The sequence below is a fragment of the Scyliorhinus canicula genome, chromosome 7, assembly GCF_902713615.1.
Source record: "Scyliorhinus canicula chromosome 7, sScyCan1.1, whole genome shotgun sequence".
In the NCBI taxonomy this organism is placed as follows: Eukaryota; Metazoa; Chordata; class Chondrichthyes; order Carcharhiniformes; family Scyliorhinidae; genus Scyliorhinus; species Scyliorhinus canicula.
In genome coordinates, this window is record NC_052152.1 from 88,465,483 (window position 1) to 88,485,001 (window position 19,519).

General features: G+C 42.2%; 1 protein-coding gene across 1 annotated transcript in view; it reads left to right on the forward strand.

Annotated features, from left to right (window-relative positions):
* drd3 (dopamine receptor D3) overlaps window positions 1-13,869 on the forward strand; it is a 116,216-nt gene extending 102,347 nt beyond the window's left edge. Inside the window, exons 7-8 of the mRNA XM_038801243.1 lie at window positions 6,720-7,041; window positions 13,326-13,869. Coding sequence (XP_038657171.1) covers window positions 6,720-7,041; window positions 13,326-13,522 — 519 coding nt within the window. The 3' untranslated portion in view covers window positions 13,523-13,869. The remainder of the gene's footprint in view (window positions 1-6,719; window positions 7,042-13,325) is intronic.
* The last annotated feature ends 5,650 nt before the right edge of the window (window positions 13,870-19,519 follow it).

The window sequence follows — 19,519 nt, forward strand, 5'->3', positions numbered from 1 at the left end:
TTGCAATGTCCTTTCAAGTTGTTCATTTCACTCTCCAAAATACATCTTTCCTCAAGTAACTGACAATTTTGACTTTTAATGTCATTAGTTTCTGATATTAACTGTTGAAATTTGGACTCTGATTCATTATTGTTACGCTGTAATTTGCCAATTTGGAATGATTGTTGTTGAACTTTAAAGGTTTCATTTTCCAATAATGTTTTGTTCACATTTTTCAAGTTTAGATTTTGCATCTCATAATTCTTCAACAACTGCCACTGGTTGGTCTTTAGTGGACTTAACGTCATGATCGTGTTTAGTGTTCATGATCATCTCTTGCTGTCTACGGAGCTCCGCCATTACTGCAAAAGACCATTTCATGCGTTTTCTTCTGGTCAAAGGTGTGGTTTTTCCCCAAGCCCTTTTGATGTCGTCAATGGACTACTGTCCTTTGGGGATATTATATTTTGATTCAATTTTCGTAGATACTTTAGACAATCCAAAATGTATATAAATTAATGATCTCAGATCTCCCAATATATTGGCAATAGAAACTTCCGGTACAGCTCAACCTCCCTTTGAACTTGTGGGAAGTAGTTGTCTACCTTTTGAAGGAACTAGATCTACTTTTGGATTTTTGTCCACCATAAATCCAGTCTTAAAACCCAATTTTTTTGGTCACAAACAAGTTTGTGTAATTTGAAGATTACACGACCACAACTATTCAGTCGCGTTTTATTTAGTTGCATGGCCTGCACCCCATTGAATAACTCTTTCTTAAAAGGTCCTTTCTAAAGGGGTCGAAGCACTAGCCGGTGCGGCTTCAAGACTTTTAATGGGTGAAAAAAAGATTTTCTTACCTCAGTCTAGCCGTTTTTTCAGATAGATGTCTTTGGGTCTTCCGTCCTTCTGGGCTTCCACTAATGGTACGATCTTCAGTCTTCCGATGTCCTCCGAATCCTTCCGATCGTCTCTGACTTGTTCCGATCTTTTCCGATTCAGCGCTCCTCCCCTTTTGCCGTACTTTTGCTAATTGGTGAAATCTACCATGCAGGTTGAGTGTAGTCTCGTATACACTTTTAACTCAGTAGAAATTTAAGCTATATGTCTCGGGTGCAAAATGAAATCTTTTGTTGTGTCTATTGATTATAATTATGAGTTTGAGATCTTTTTGTGATTACAAATCAAATGTTCTCAGTAAAGCCCTGCCAGCAGAAGACTTTAAGAGAAATAATTAACTTTGTGGTTTGCAAACAAATTGAATTTTCAAATACAGTAAGTTTCATGCTCAAAACAAAACAGCTTGCACAGACTTTAAGAGTTAGAGTGGAAATATGAAAATGTGAAATAAGGTTAGCAAATAGTTAGGTAAAAGATATAGAGTGATCCTGGATGGAAAATGGCTGCCCGGACCGCTATCTTTAAGGAAAATATTAGCAGTCTGACTCCATCTGTCTCTACCCTTGTAATGTGCTGATTGGCTTGGATGAGTCTCAAATGTATTTGATTGGATGGTTAGTTATCAATCATCAATATGCAACATAGCTATGGATATGTTGCATCTTTGAATGTTTGTTGTGTATTGGAATGTGATTTACACTTTTAATCAGCTTCTGGTTTCTACTGTTTTTTTGCTGACTGCTATACTTTTCACATCTTGGACAATGGCAGATTCATTTTATCCATGTTAACTTATTAAAAACTTTCATTCAATTGTTTCATTCGCTTCAATATTGCAAATGTTCTTTCATTATTGCAAGCTGTGCAATTTATGATCTGAAATTATGTTTGCAGTCTTATGATGGAGTTCATTTTAAAAAGTGAATGTTAACATGGGCTTTTGTATTTACATTAAAATGGCTAAATCAATGACCCTTTTATATCAGAAATAGCTGGTTCCCTTCAGACCCTTTAGAGCTAATAGGCATAAAAGTGGAAACTATAGCCTGTTATCTATTATAGCCTGTTACCCTGACATTGATTTAGAAGTGCATTCTGCAGATTGCCTTCTGTGTTCATGTGAAGATGAAGGAAGGTGTAAGAACAATAATCAGCAGTGGAAATGAAGTTCAAAATAAATGGTAATACATCAAGAGTACATTGATGTTATGGTTCTGACTTCAGATACATAGAAATATTACAATGGTTATTTAAACCGGAAAATTTCAAAAGGCAGATCAAAAATGAGCATGAAAAATAAATGGTGATCACGCATAAACAACACGTAAATAGATCAAACAGCTTCAAAATTATTTACTTGGGTAATTTAATAAAACCGGAAGGTTAAGACAGAAATTGAATAAAGGATATTAACTGCAAAAGAGATATTTAATAATAGTTTCCTTTTAACAATAAAATTAAGCTGGTGATAATAATTGAATAATGATTTCCTTATGACTGCCCAACACATTTTACAAGTCTATAAATTGGACTTTGAAGTACAATGAAACAGAAGATATTTGTGTGTGGGTGCTGTAGGTGCAAACTACAAATTAGTTGGGCCAGAAAGTGGCTGAATACTTGAATTAGCACAAGAATGGAGTTATGAGGCTGATTAAGATCAGGGAATTGACAGCGGGGAGATATTATTCACGACATAAAATAAATCTTCTGAGATTGCTGCTGTCTAAAGACGTTGATGCAGAAACATTGACATAATGACACAGTACACTTCAAAAATGACTCTTAAATCCATCCCGTACAGCAATGACCAATTAATCAGTTTTTGTTGTGGGTTATGGTTGGAATGTTTCCCAGGACACCGGGAGGATCCCCAGATCTTTTTAATTGATTGCATGGGATAATAATGTCCCCCAAACACATCAGAAGATGTAGGTGGACCTTTATTGAAAAAAATTGCTTTGAAGAATGTTGCCTCCAACAATGCAGTGGGAGTATGGTCCTCTTTTCTGTGCTCACATCCCAAACTAGAATTTAAACCCACCTTTTAGAGTCAAACTGATGCGACAGTAGAGGGACAGGTAAATGACGTGAATGATTTAATTGAACAGTCAGTTGTAAGTTTGGAATAGAAGGGGCGGCATGTGGCGCAGTGGTTAGCACTGCGACTGCGGCACTGAGGACCCGGGTTTGATTCCCGGCCCTGGGTCACTGTCCGTGTGGAATTTTCACATTCTCCCCATGTCTGCGTGGGTTTCACCCCCACAATCCAAAGATTGTGCTGGTTAGGTGGATTGGCCATGCTAAATTGCCCCTTAATTGGAAAAGAAAAATAATTGGCTACCCTAAATTTATATGAAAAAAATGTTTGGAATAGAAAATTTTGTACAACACAAAATACCAATTTCCAAAATGTAAGGACTATCAGGGAGGGAGACAGGCAGGGAAAAAGAGCAGGAGAGAACCAGCATAAATTTGGAGGTAACAAAATGCATCTGACAAATATATAAAGGTCAACGAGGTTCACTGAGGAAGGCTATAATCAAGTTGGATTTTCAGCAAACATTTGAGATGATCCCATGTGGGGTTTCCAACAAAGATTAAGATTTACAGAATTCATGGCAAATAGAAGCCTTTACAAGACATTCTATTGAATGGCAATCCCCAGGAAATTGCCTCTTGTAACCTTAGCTCCATAATAATGGCTAATCCAAAGAATCAGGAACATTGTAAACCAGGGGTTTGTAAAGTTCATGTGAAAAACGACAACTAAAGATTTAAATTGTTTTGTAAAAGCTATATAGAATGTTGTACGCACCCTTACAATGCAACTTCTGGATCACTGGTTTCCCACAAATTTATATTTTTCTTTGCACTATATCCAAAGTTACAAAAAGTTAAATTGGTCCAAATTCTCAGAGGGGAATTGACACCTCTGTAAATAGTCTTGTTAGACACGTTGCTGTGCTTAAGCACTGAAAAGGATACAAAATCATCACTGGGAACAATAATGTCATTGTATTTGACTCTGCAATCTTTCCATACTTTGTTTTTAGATCACGGTTCATTCTCAAACAGGTTTGTTCCTAAAGGCTCAGCAGCGTGTCAATATCACCCACCTTAAGCACAGTATGACACTTTTATTTTTACTGTACAATGTTCAGAGAGGAAGCGTTGTCAAGTCAGTGCTATTGTTGCATTTGTACTGAATCCACATGCATCAGTGGGAATGAAGACTTTGAAACACTCAGTAGGTCAGGCAGAATATGTAGAGAGAACAGGCAGATTAATGATTCAGGTGTAAAATATTGAAGCAGCAGCTTCACCCAGAACAATAACACATCATATTGTATTAGCGATTTGGATGTGACGTGGGGGGGGGGGGGGGGGGGGGGGGGGCACGATTGGGAAATTTGCAGATGATACAAAGATTGGCCGAGTGCTGGCCAATGGACGCGATTTTCTGAAAAAATCTCTAAGTTCATTTGTGGCGGGTTTTTCAGGGGTTTCCCGCCAGCTTTGTCATCGAGTTCCCCACCGCTATTCAAAAACAGAGTCACGATTTTGGGCCCTGGGGAGTTTTCCACCCCCACCCATGGGCAATGTCACCCTCCATACACATGGGCACTATCCCACAAACCCCTCTCCCCCCCGCCCCCCGCCTCCCCCCCCAAGTAAGGACACCCACCTATGGGGTCCCTCGGGGTTCCCCTCTTCAGGCTCATCCAAGGCCCCTTACAGCACTCCCTCCCTCCCAGGATCACCTGTCCCTCAACCACCTAGAGATCCCTACTTACCTGCCCTGCACACCCCCACCCTTCAAATCCCCCCTCCATTCGCCTTTCATGGGAAGGGTCCCCCCCGGCCCTCACCCTTGGCAGTGCCACCCTGACACTCGGGCACCCTTGCACTGCCTCCCTGGCACCCAGGCAGTCATTCTTCCAGGTTGGCCATGCCATCTGGGCATCTTGACAGTGCCAGGGTGGCAGTGCCAAGGTGCCAGCTGGGCAGTGCCAAGGTACCCACGTTCCAGGGAGAGGGCCAGGTTGGCCATGCCATCTGGGCACCTTGACAGTGCCAGGGTGGCAGTGCCAAGGTGCCAGCTGGGCAGTGCCAAGGTACCCACGTTCCAGGGAGAGGGCCAGGGACCACCCTGCATTGATCCTGACCACCCGGGGTTTCCGATGGCCCGGGAGACCCCCTGGGTGCTGTTCCGCCTGGTCCATGTTTGTGTGGACCAGTGCAGAATGGCGCCCGGATGAAGCCCCCTGGGGGAGGTTGGAGAATCGAGGGAGGCCGTGGGATACCGGGTGAGTTCACCGAAGCCGGTTTAAAACCAGCTTCGGCATGTGCCGTTTAGTCTCGCTCCTTGTGGCCGGGATTCAGACTGCGACGCCTTGTGGGACTTAGGTTAATCCCATGAGGCATGAAGACTGCCGTGAAGCCTGCAAGAGGGCTCTCCCAGCATTCATGGCCGCACCGCACTCAAGGGAGCGCGTGGCCGGTGGATCGCAACCAGTGTAGAGGATAGCTAATCTCCAAAATTATATATATAGGTTGGTGGATTGGGCGATAAAGTGCCAGATTAGATTTAACACTGATAAATATGAAGTTATGTATTTAGAGAGGTCAAACAATTATAGGGATTATGCAATAAATAGGAATATACTAAGAGGGATAAATGTAGTGAGCAATCTTGGCGTACAAATACACAGGCCCCTAAATACACTGGTGAGACCACAACTGGAGTATTGTGTGCAGAGTATTGTGTCATCACATAACAGGATCAATATAATTGCTCTGGAGAGAGTGCAGAGAAGGTTTACAAGAATGTTGTCAGGGCTGGAAAAGTGTAGCTATGAGGAGAGATTGGATAGGTTGGGGTTATTTTCCTTGGAACAAAGTAGGCTGAGGGGTGTTCTAATTGAGGTTTACAGAATTATGAGGGGAAGAGATGAAGTGGACAGAATAAAATTGTTTCCCCGGTGGAGAATTTTAAACCAGTGGACATAGATTCAAGGTAAGTGGCAAAAGGTGTAGAGCGGACATGAGGAAGAACCTTTTTATGCAGAGAGTAGTGAAAGTCTGGAATTTGCTGCCTGAGTTGGTGGTGGAGGCAAAGACCCAAAACTCTTTTAAAAAGTACCTGGGTCTGCACCTTGTAAGCTTCAGGGCAATGGACCAGGTGCAGGAAGGTGGGATTAGAAAGGGCACCTGGCACCTGAACTCACCCGGTATCCTCGGGCTGGCATAGACAAAATGGGCCGAATAGCCTCTTTCTGTGCTGTAATATTTCTATAGTTTCTATTTGCTTTCTAAGGGCGATGTAAATTATCTCATGACACTATTTTGATGAAGATCAGTCATGTTATCCCTGGTGTCCTGGTGAATACTTATCCCTCAAGCAACACATCAGAATATCTGGTCATTAGTACATTGCTGATCATAGGAGCTTGTAAACTGACTGCCATGTTTCCTATATTACAACAGTAAGAAGTAATGAATTAGCTGCCAAGTATTTTAATACATGCAAGTCTTTTTGTCAAATTTTTCATTAACTGCTCTCTCAACATGCCCTGCAACAGTCAATTAATTATGTACATATACACCGAGGTCATGTTGTTCTTTTTACAGATTCATAATTACAATAATAAATTTATTATTTACAAATTACACACTTATTTCTGCAGATTACCTCTTGATTTATTTCCAGCATTTTTTCCATGTTTTTCAGTTTCCATAACTGCTGATTGTTTTACTGTTAGTCGACAAATATTTTGAATTATTGTTACTATATCTTTTTTGCCAACATAAGAGTAATTACATGTTCTTACGACTAGGAAAACGTAGAAAACTTTCCCAGAAGCTTACATTCGTTCACTTGTTTGAAGTTTAATAAACAGAAGAGACTTTCTCCAAGTAATAAACTGCTGGCACCAGTTGAAATAGCAAATTACTGCAGTATGAGCCATGCAACATTTGCAAAATCAGACAATGGGATTGAGGAATCTGAGAGAAGGAGCATCTGTGCAACAAGGCATGCTTCTGAAGTGAAAAAACTGTCCAGCGGTAAAACCACAACTTCCCTGAGACCTGTATTGAAACGCAGGAACCTGCAACTGAGAGAAAGGAAAGCAACCCGGATGTTGGTCATTGTTCTGGGTAAGTATCAAGTCATTTGCTTCCTATCTTAGAAGGTTAAATAAATCGTAAATATGTGAAGACAATGTAGTCTGAAAACCCTTTGGAAGGACCAGAGCTTCTATTCTGTATCCTAGATCTAAAGCCCAGATGGCGCCTTACTCTTCTCCTCTCCTAAATACGGTTCCCAACCTTCCATGGTTATCATGGAGTCTCCAGGAATTAACTATTAATCTCCTGGCCTGTGCTCCAAGCAATCCAGGAGAAAAATCTAAGGGGTATTAGAAGAAAATTATTTTTCCCGTTTCTTGAGAACACTTTTGCTTATTAGCTGTTGAATTAGGGAATGGAAAAAAAAGCTGTTTGATGGGGCAATTGGAAAGAGGAAGTCATGTGATGAAATTTCCAGGAATATGTCCAGCCAGAGTTGGCAGCTTAACTCCTGAAGGCATTGACACCAGCTGTGGTGATGTTCTACAGATGTTCCATTCCATCCAAGCAACCATATTTCATGCTTTAACTTAGACAATAATTGTAAGCTATTCTATAGAATTCCATATATTTTGCAGCAGGGTCTCCAGGTGGAACAGAGGTTAGCACTGCTGCCTCACAGGGGTCCCAGGTTCAATTCTGGCCTCGGGTGTCTATCTGTGTGGAGTTTGCACTTTCTCCCTGTGTCTGCGTGGGTTTCCTCCGGGTGCTCCGGTTTCCTCCCACAGTCCAAAGATGTGCAGGTTAGGTGGATTGGCCAAATTGCCCCTTTGTGTCTAAAGGTTAGGTCAGGTTACTGGGTTACATGGATAGGTTGGAAGCTTGGGCTTAAATAGGGTGCTCTTTCCAAGGGCCAGTACAGACTCGATGGGCTTAATAAGAACAGAAGAACATAAGAACTAGGAGCAGGAGTAGGCCATCTGGCCCCTCGAGCCTGCTCCGCCATTCAATTAGATCATGGCTGATCTTTTGTGGACTCAGCTCCACTTTCCGGCCCGAACACCATAACCCTTAATCCCTTTATTCTTCAAAAAACTATCTATCTTTACCTTAAAAACATGTAATGAAGGAGCCTCAACTGCTTCACTGGGCAAGGAATTCCATAGATTCACAACCCTTTGGGTGAAGAAGTTCCTCCTAAACTCAGTCCTAAATCTACTTCCCCTTATTTTGAGGCTATGTCCCCTAGTTCTGCTGTCACCCGCCAGTGGAAACAACCTGCCCGCATCTATCCTATCTATTCCCTTCATAATTTTAAATGTTTCTATAAGATCCTCCCTCATCCTTCTAAATTCCAACGAGTACAGTCCCAGCCTACTCAACCTCTCCTCATAATCCAACCCCTTCAGCTCTGGGATTAACCTAGTGAATCTCCTCTGCACACCCTCCAGCGCCAGTACGTCCTTTCTCAAGTAAGGAGACCAAAACTGAACACAATACTCCAGGTGTGGCCGCACTAACACCTTATACAATTGCAACATAACCTCCCTAGTCTTAAACTCCATCCCTCTAGCAATGAAGGACAAAATTCCATTTGCCTTCTTAATCACCTGTTGCACTTGTAAACCAACCTTCTGTGACTCATGCACAAGCACACCCAAGTCTCTCTGAACAGCGGCATGCTTTAATATTTTATCGTTTAAATAATAATCCCGTTTGCTGTTATTCCTACCAAAATGGATAACCTCACATTTGTCAACATTGTATTCCATCTGCCAGACCCGAGCCCATTCACTTAACCTATCCAAATCCCTCTGCAGACCTCCAGTATCCTCTGCACTTTTCGCTTTACCACTCATCTTAGTGTCATCTGCAAACTTGGACACATTGCCCTTGGTCCCCAACGCCAAATCATCTATGTAAATTGTGAACAATTGTGGGCCCAACACGGATCCCTGAGGGACACCACTAGCTACTGATTGCCAAGCAGAGAAACACCCATTTATCCCAACTCTTTGCTTTCTATTAATTAACCAATCCTCTATCCATGCAACTACTTTACCCTAAATGCCATGCATCTTTATCTTATGCAGCAACCTTTTGTGTGGCACCTTGTCAAAGGCTTTCTGGAAATCCAGATATACCACATCCATCGGCTCCCCGTTATCTACTGCACTGGTAATGTCCTCAAAAAATTCCACTAAATTAGTTAGGCATGACCTGCCCTTTACGAACCCATGCTGCGTCTGCCCAATGGGACAATTTCTATCCAGATGCCTCGCAATTTCTTCCTTGATGATAGATTCCAGCATCTTCCCTACTACCGAAGTTAAGCTCACTGGCCTATAATTTCCTGCTTTCTGCCTACCTCCTTTTTTAAACAGTGGCGTCACGTTTGCTAATTTCCAATCCACCAGGACCACCCCAGAGTCTAGTGAATTTCGGTAAATTATCACTAGTGCATCTGCAATTTCCCTAGCCATCTCTTTTAGCACTCTGGGATGCATTCCATCAGGGCCATGAGACTTGTCTACCTTTAGCCCCATTAGCTTGCCCATCACTGCCTCCTTAGTGATAACAATCCTCTCAAGGTCCTCACCTGTCATAGCCTCATTTCTATCAGTCGCTGGCATGTTATTTGTGTCTTCCACTGTGAAGACCGACCCAAAAAACCTGTTCAGTTCCTCAGCCATTTCCTCATTTCCCATTATTAAAACTCCCTTCTCATCCTCTAAAGAACCAATATTTACCTTAGCCACTCTTTTTAATCTTATATATTTGTAAAAACGTTTACTGTCTGTTTTTATATTCTGAGCAAGTTTACTCTCATACTCTATCTTACTCTTCTTTATAGCTTTTTTAGTAGCTTTCTGTTGCCCCCTAAAGATTTCCCAGTCCTCTAATCTCCCAGAAATCTTTGCCACTTTATATGCTTTTTCCTTCAATTTGATACTCTCCCTTATTTCCTTAGATATCCACGGTCGATTTTCCCTCTTTCTTCCGTCCTTCCTTTTTGTTGGTATAAACCTTTGCTGAGCACTGTGAAAAATCGCTTGGAAGGTTCTCCACTGTTCCTCAACTGTTCCACCATAAAGTCTTAGCTCCCAGTCTACCTTAGCTAGTTCTTCTCTCATCCCCTTGTAATCTCCTTTGTTTAAACACAAAACACTAGTATTTGATTTTACTTTCTCACCCTCCATCTCTATTTTAAATTCCACCATATTGTGATCGCTCCTTCCGAGAGGATCCCTAACTATGAGATCATGAATCAATCCTGTCTCATTACACAGGACAAGATCTAGGACCGCTTGTTCCCTCGTAGGTTCCATTACATACTGTTCTAGGAAACTATCACGGATACATTCTATAAACTCCTCCTCAAGGTTGCCTTGACCGACCTGGTTAAACCAATCGACATGTAGATTAAAATCCCCCATGATAACTACTGTACCATTTCTACATGCATCAGTTATTTCTTTGTTTATTGCCTGCCCCACCATATCGTTACTATTTGGTGGCCGATAGACTACTCCTATCAGTGACTTTTTCGCCTTACTATTCCTGATTTCCACCCAAATGGATTCAACCTTATCCTCCATAGCACCGATGTCATCCCTTACTATTGCCCGGATGTCATCCTTAAATAACAGAGCAACACCACCTCCCTTACCATCCACTCTGTCCTTCCGAATAGTTTGATACCCTCGGATATTTAACTCCCAGTCGTGACCATCCTTTAACCATGTTTCAGTAATGGCCACTAAATCATAGTCATTTACGATGATTAATGACCTCTTTCTGCACTGTTAATTCTATGATTCTATACTGGACACTAATCAAGAATAGAAACCTTTGATAATTTTATTCACAGAGGCTAGGGAATGCTGTTTCTGATTGCAGTGCCCTACCTCTACCCCTGCAGAGATCAGCTATCGCAGCACAAACAAACATTTCTTATTCGTTTAGCTCATATCTTGTCTTCATCAAATAAGAACCCGGGTTCTCACTTTTTAAAAAGTATACCTACAGTGTTTTTTATCCTTCGGGGAACAGCGGGGAAAATGGTGAAAGGATTCCCGAACTGATAATTAGCCCGTTGAACTGTGTTGAGTGCTCCTTCCGTGGCGAACAAGTCCTGCCATTGGCTCGAAAGGAGCTTCTGATCCAGTGGTAGAGACGTTACCACTGCAGCACAAGACCTCCTTCGGGATCTCACGGGAGATTGAGAACACTGAGCCTGAGCAATAGGATGTAGTTACACTGACACTATTATAGTTGGTTGAGGTGCTTCAAATGGCAAATACCGATGTTCTTGGAAGTTGGAGTGGTTATCTGATTCCTGAGCACATAAAGGTGAGAGATGTGAGACCACCTCACATTGATAGTAGCCTCTCTATTTATATTACATATAGATTTGATATCCACAAATAATTTGTTATGATTATCTGTTTTGGAAATTTCTATTTTGATACAAAACAAGTGACAGGAAGTATCCGTGACAGATTTATTGATGTATGACAAAGAATAACAAAGATTTATTTGTGGGAGTAATGTAACTCGGAGACACAGATGTATAGATTTATGTAAGCATGCATTTGATTATTTATTTTTAAAATTGTTCATGAACAAGAGAAAGTGACATGTAATTTTAGAAACATTTTGAATACATCCCTCAGTTCCAATGGGCTCAGTTCCATTTTGCTTATGCAATTATTTGAATTGGTAAAAATTAGTCAGTGAAGCTGCTATCAGGAAATCCCTCACAGGAATCTTTTATTTATTCTAGATGGAACTAAAAATAGCGCAAGGTAAAGAACATTGTTCTGGTCATGTTAGCTAGTCCTTCCAGAATGATCAGCACAGTACCTGGGCAGCACGGTAGCATTGTGGATAGCACAATTGCTTCACAGCTCCAGGGTCCCAGGTTCGATTCTGGCTTGGGTCACTGTCTGTGCGGAGTCTGCACATCCTCCCCGTGTTTGCGTGGGTTTCCTCCGGATGCTCCGGTTTCCTCCCACATTCCAAAGATGTGCAGGTTAGGTGGATTGGCCATGATAAATTGTCCTTGGTGTCCAAAATTGCCCTTAGTGTTGGGTGGGGTTGCTGGGTTGTGGGGATGGGGTGGAGGTGTTGACCTTGGATCGGGTGCTCTTTCCAAGAGCCGGTGCAGACTCGATGGGCCGAATGGCCTCCTTCTGCACTGTAAAATTCTATGATCCAACAGTTCCAAATTACAGGGATGTTTTGTTAATTAATTTGAATGTTTGCCTACACTATTCTGTGTGGAAGTCCAGTCCACTTTTTTCATCTGTATGGTACTGGAATATTAATTGAACACTCGGTGAGCACTATGATTGGGGTAAGCACATTCTATCAGTTAAATTTCTCTTGTAATGCTTTTAATACTTAATAGGAACACTCTGGAAGATCTGGAAATTAAGTAGCTAATACCATATGAAAACAAACAGTTGTTGGAACATAACAGAATGAATCATCTTTGTGTGAAAAATGTCCAGCTTTGGTTCAAAATTTGACTTTAGTTTGAAGTAGGGTTCGCGAACTTAATACCATTTACGACCTTATACCTCATCATGCAATTTTCAGAGGTGAAAAGCCCAAGTTTCCTGTTCACTCTTTCTTCATAATTCAACTAAAGATCAGGCGTGTTTGATTCTCAGAACTGCCTCTCATTTTTTAATGTCTTCTTTGGGTCTGGGTGACCAGAACTGGACACAGCACTGAAAGGGTGATCTGCCCAGAGCATCGTGCAGTTCAAGTATGACTTCCTCCCTGAATTGGACTGCATTTTTTATTTACATAGATAAGCATTTAATTTGTTGCTTCACAGTAATTAGACAGATTGAGTTCCCATTACTGAAGACAATTCTTTCCAGTAGTTTATTTTTAAAGTTACCACTGTAAACTCTAAATGTTGACAGATTTTAAAATGTGATGTTTTGGTTAGGTGGCAAGAAAAATCTCACTGCAGTGAAAGTATTAATTCCAAATCTGGAGTTGAATCAACACAAAAATAATTTGGCTGATTTCAACTCAGTCCCGCTGAGCAATCAGGGTAATGGAGGAGTTCCCCACTAACTGCCATTTTTACTACCAGCTTCCACAGGAGCCCCAGGAACCACTATCTTTTTGCTGGCCAGATATTGTACCAGCCCAGAACCAACTAGGTGGGCATTTTTTACAGTTATCTAGGCATGGTGTGGAATGCATTATACATTATCGATATGTATGACTGACACACATTTGGGAGCATTCCTTTGATGAAGTAAAAACAGTTTTTTGAATAGAGCAAGATGTTCAAGAAAGGTTATGCAAGGGTTTTAGTTATATTACTTTGTTATCTTTCTGTCTCATAGGTATATTCCTGGTATGCTGGTTGCCATTTTTTATCACGCACATATTGAAGATCCACTGCAAGAAATGCCATGTGTCAACAGAACTTTACAGTGCTACGACTTGGCTCGGATATGTTAATAGTGCAGTAAATCCGATCATATACACTACCTTCAACACTGAGTTCAGGAGAGCGTTCCTCAGGATCTTAGCTTGTTAAATAAAGTCTTAAGGATGTTACTATTTGGGATCTGAATGATTACACCCTCTTACTCCCAACTGCCAAAATAAAATTGTTGTTATGAAGGAAGTACATTCTCACAATCCACTGGGAATAGTACCACTAAAATCTTCAAAATACTTTGTTATCATCTATAAAGCTGTTATGTTAATGGGTATGTTCCGTGAATTTCCCATTGATGTACAGTCTTTAATTGAAATAGTGAAAAATAAACTTCAGAGCTGCCTTTCATGGTTTCTATGATGTTGAGAAACCAATCTAAGGGTCAAAGGTCAGGGATCAGCCTGTCAACCAGGACAAAGACAGATGAGGTCAATCAAGAAGTGACAAATAGGTGATGATAAACATGGGTTTTTCAATGTAAGGAAATTAATATGAGATATTTAATCATCATAGATCATAGAACAGTACAGCACAGAACAGGCCCTTCAGCCCTCGATGTTGTGGCGAGCAATGATCACCCTACTCAAGCCCACGTATCCACCCTATACCCGTAACCCAAACAACCCCCCCTTAACCTTACTTTTTAGGACACTACGGGCAATTTAGCATGGCCAATCCACCTAACCCGCACATCTTTGGACTGTGGGAGGAAACCGGAGCACCCGGAGGAAACCCACGCACACACGGGGAGGACATGCAGACTCCGCACAGACAGTGACCCAGCCGGGAACTGAACCTGGGACCCTGGAGCTGTGAAGCATTTACGCTAACCACCATGCTACCGTGCTGTCCTTTAGTCATCACAAAGAACTCCTAAACCGTGATACAACCATAGATGAAAACGTGTTTGAGGAAATCTCCCAACTCCCCATCAAAGATGATCTCGGACTCCCAGCAAGCGTGAATGAACTTGAATGGAAAAGCCGTGGGAGTAGACTGGAAACTCCACCTCCTTCAGCTATTGCTAAAAATCTAGGTCAGAGAAGAAATTCCTGCTGACCTCAGGGGATGGCGTCATTGTCACCATCTCCAAGAAAGGAGAGAAAGCGGACTGTGGAACTACTGAGGAATCTCCCTACTCTCCATGGCCAGGAAGATCATCGCCCAAATCCTTACTAGTTGCCTTCTCCAGTCTCTGAAGAATTCCTTCATGGCTTCCGACAAAACCATGGAATAGCGGACATGATTTTCACTGCTCAGCAACTTCAAGAGAAATTCCAGGTGCAACATTAACCACTCTACATCGATCTTCATCGATCTGACCAAGGCTTTTGACTCAGTCAATTGGGAAGTGCTATGGAAGACCCTGTCGAAGGCAGGCTGTCCAGAGAAATTCATCAACATTCTCCGATTCCTCCACAACAATATTTTGATGACCATCCTCACCGACGGAAATAATAACGTAAACTTTGAAGTCAAGACTGGAATCAAGCAGGGATGTGTCCTTGCTCCCACCCTTTTCTCCATCTTCATCGCCACCATCCTTCATCTTGTCAAGAGCAAGCTTCCCAGTGGAGTGGACATCATCTACAGGATGGACAGGAAACTTTTCAACCTCAACTGGTTGAAATCAAAGAAGTAAACAACACTGAATTCGCTCGGACATCAGCATGCAGATAACATCGCCATCTCCACTCTCTCAGAAGAGAATCTCCAGGCCATGCTTGTCACCTTCGCGGAAGCATACCAAAGAATTAGTCACGGCGTCAACCTCAAGAAGACTCCAGTCCTTTATCAACCCACCCCAGGGCAAGATCCAGTCTCCACCTCCATCACGATTAACAGAGAAACCCCACCGATGTGGAACATTTCCCATACCTGAGGATGCCACCTCTCCTCTAAGGCTGGCATTGATGCAGAGATCCAACATCATATCCAATCCACAAGCACCTACTTCAGATGGCTATAGACGAGAGTCTTTGTTAACTGTGATGTTCATGCTATCACAAAGATCCTCGTGTACAAGCTGGTCATCCTCCCAATTATTCTATGAGGCTCAGAAACTTGGGCTACAACCAGAGGTCCTCTCAAGACCCTATAGTCGTTCCATCAACGTTGTCTGAGATGGATCCTCTGCGTCAGTTGGGAGGTCAGGTGAGCAAACATCCTTGTCCTTGAAGGAGCCAAGAGCACTAGCATTGAGACCATGACCATCCGACACCAACTCCACTTGGCCAGCCATGTGCCTAGGATATCAGTGCCCTGACTGTCACAGCAAATCCTCTTTGCCCAGCTCAAGGAAGGCTTCTGAACAAGAGGAGGACAAAAGAAAGGATTCAAAGACAGACTGAAGGTCTACCTCAAAAAATGCACAATGACATCAAAGCCTGGGACACCTTTAATCAGAAGAGACCTACTTGGAGGAACCTCCTGATTGAAGGGATATAATTCTTCCAGGACACCCAACGGCAAGAAGAGGCCTAGAAAAAGAGCCTGGGAAAGGAATACCAGAAATCAAGAGTCTAAAACCAATCCCACCTCCCGGAAACACCTGCCAAGTGTGCGGTCAAAGATGTGGCTCGAGGATCAGACTCATTAGCCATGCACGAACCCACAGAACCCATGACCAGTAATATGGAATTTATTAGATGGACAATCATACTCGTTAGTGAGTGATCGCCAAACAAGAAGGTTAGTCATTAATAAACCAGGAGTTAGGCATTTCAAAAGTTGGTGGTCATGAAATGTTCATTCTGGCATAATCTGTCCATCTTCAGAATGAGTGAGGGAGGTATATCCCAAATATCCAGAGTTTGAAAAGGACAAAATAAGGAAGTTATAAGTATGACACAAAAGTAGGTACAGGGAATCTTTTTATCCTGATACAGAATATCATTCAGAAAATTGTGATTATTGCATCTTGGTTTCTAAGCTTAAGTTAAAAGGTTCATTTGAGCAAGAAGAGAGTGATTATCAGGACAGAAAACAGGATATATTGCTGACTATAAATAAGTAGGATATAGTGGAAAGTGTATTTCTATGAAAGTTGGATGAATTGAACACATGAATGCTTATTTATACATGGAGTTGCATGGAGCAGTCCAATTCAAACCTTGGAACCATATTCCAATTTCAAGGGAAGGGGAAGAACTGAGGAAAAATGTTTGGATTTGGACATCTGGGGGTTCAGTTTGTAGCAACACATAACTGGGAGATTTTACACTCTAAGCTTCCCTGAGTGATGAAACAGGGGGCTGGATTTTCTGCCTTTGCCGCCGATGGGATCTTTCAGCCCTGCTGATGGTGGCAATCACCCCCCCCCCCTCCCCCCACTCCCAGTGGGTTCCCAGCAGTGGGATGAACGAGCCATGCAAAAGGCCGTCGACATTGGTGGGACCAGGAGATCCCCACTGGCAGCCAATGGTGAGTCACCTTCGCTGCCAAGAAACATGCCGCGCGGTAGCCAGAACATCCTGCCCAGGGATGGACTGCCTCCTCTGCAAAGAGGAGGGAAAGCCATGGAGAAAGCAGATGTCAGAAATACAGCAGAATTGATGCAGTTGCCAGGGCAGTCGAGGCACATTTATAATATGGTCAGACTGCCCCTCCCCCACCTGTGGTGATTGTGTATCAGTGTAGATGCAATACAACTGAGCAAGCACTAGAGGGAGCACGGGAGAGCTATAAATACAGAGGGGCAGGAAGTGAGGACACACTTCACGGAAGGGAGAACCAGTAGCAAGACACAGACACAGGCAGGCAGCATTTGAGGTAGCTGTAAGTTAAGCTCTGAAGACACAATGAATTCACAATAAAGCATCTTCTCCAACTTTGAGACTCCGAGCTTTATTAAGACACAAGGAACAACACACCACCCAATTGACAAAAAACAAAACCAACATCAAGTATTTCCAGAACAAATTATGTTGACAAATTCAAGGCCGGTTCAATTCTGTCTGTGTGTAGTTTGTACATTTTCCCCGGTCTGTGTGGTTTTCCTCCAGGTACTCCGGTTTCCTTCCACACTTCAAAGATGTGCCGGTTTGGCCGTGTTAAATTGTCCTTTAGTGTCCACAGATGTGTCAGTTAGGTGGGGTTACGTGGACAAGGTGAAGGAGTGGGCCTAAGAAGGGTTTTCTTTCAGTGTGTCTGTGCAGACTCGGTGGGCCGAATAGCCTTCTTCTGCACTGCAGAGATTCAATGGAATTGGAAAAAGATAAAGAAGCAAAAAAGGGGGAAATCTTTAGCAGAGAAGTTGATAGTGTAATGGAAGATTGGATTTCTGAAGGCACAGAATAACGTAACAAGACAAAACGGGTTTCAGTCAGAAAATAATTTTTGAGGATAGGAGTAGCAGAATGGAACTACAGAACCCGAGGAGTGGTCTGCCGAGATACAAAAGTTGGACAAAATCACTCAAGAGGAAGGTGGCAGTGAAATTTGAAATGAGGAACATGAAGCCAATTCACAGGGAATCAATGGGGCTCAGCATGCATGATGCTGGTCGTCTTGAGCAACTTTAAATCGGAAAGACTACTAGGTTGTGAATATGTTGGAACTTATGGACGGTTAAAAGAAAGTGTTGGGCAAGGAGAACTTTGCAGAATTTGACGTGTGTCTTTTATGTCCAATATCCTAGTAATACTGGGAAATGCAAGCTTTACGTTTCCAACCTGCCAAGTGTTTTCATCTCTGTGAAGTACAGTCTGAAATTTTTCATCCCCACTGACTATGTAAAGTAATCTTTGGTTTATATTTGCCTGAAATATATGCAATGCTTTTCCTTCCAAGCCTGAATGAAAGTCTGCAAGCGCTGCAAGAATTGTTTCCTGTGCTCCTTAAATGTTTTGATGTTTAAAATGTTCGTTTAAATGCACAAATATTTACTTTAACCAGTTAAGGAAGCTGTACTGCTAAATAAAAACTGTATGACACCAAAACTGGATTGTATTCTCCATTTGTTTTCTATTGTGTAAATTTGTCTGGTTCTTTGTCTCATCCATAACACAGACTTTATTTTTACATCTGTAAATGTTGATGCGAATCAGTAAGTCAAACCTAGGATTCTACAGTTAGAACGACCTGTGTCAGTTCTATGGAGATCAGATGGGTTTCATTCCGTGAGCTAATTATCAGTATTGTTCCTTGGAGCAAAGGTCAGTTATAAAGACGTGTCTGTTCAACGTGGATGTGTGAAGTGCTCATATTTTCTTTGGTGTCCACCAATGCACCCGTGGCTTCTGCTTTCCAATTGTGGATCAGATATAATTTGAAACAGTATAGCATTTTCAAAGCGGTTGTTTTACCAGAAAGAATAGCGGTGGATTGCTTCCTGCAAGATTAATGACAAAATGGCTTATACGAGGACAATAGTGGCTGAATTTGCCGTGCAAAACATGGCTAATCCAATTAATGGAAACTAATTCAATCGGGGGACAGCTGTTATGCAAGCTAATTGATTAATTCAAGAACCTCTGTTGAACAACTAAAAAAGTTTAGTTAATCTTAGGTAATTATTTTGAATTGGCATTTATCTTCGGCATTTACTCGCATTTGTTCAGGAGTTCTTGTTTCATTGAAACTACCCTTCCAAAAAGGAACTTCCAAGCTGAAGTGAAGTCACCACAGTCCCAGATGACCATGGGGGGGGGAGAGCTGACTGGTGGTAATTTAACCTGAGGATCACCAAACCACAGGCGAGGGGTTGAGAAAGTGAGGCCTTCATGAATACCCTCAAGTGGTGTGAGAATCGAACCAGTACTGTGGGCTTCACTCTGCATCACGATTCAACTGACCAGCCAACTGGGCTAAACTGGCCCCCTCCCAGCCATAAACCATAAAACAATGAGGTTAGTTTTAACAACAAGATAATAGGGAAGGAAAGAGGGCAAAGGAGCAGTTAAAATTGCCTGGGTTACTTTACTCACTGGAAACCCAGCTAGATCCCGCTGACCCACTCGGGCTACTGGGTGAATGGCTGCGTCATCTGCCCAAAATCAGCAGGGTCCTTAGTTAAATTTGCACTTTGGGATCTAACTGCACTTTAACTTGATAGCCAGAGCAGGATGCCACATTGAATTTCCTGTCAGACCA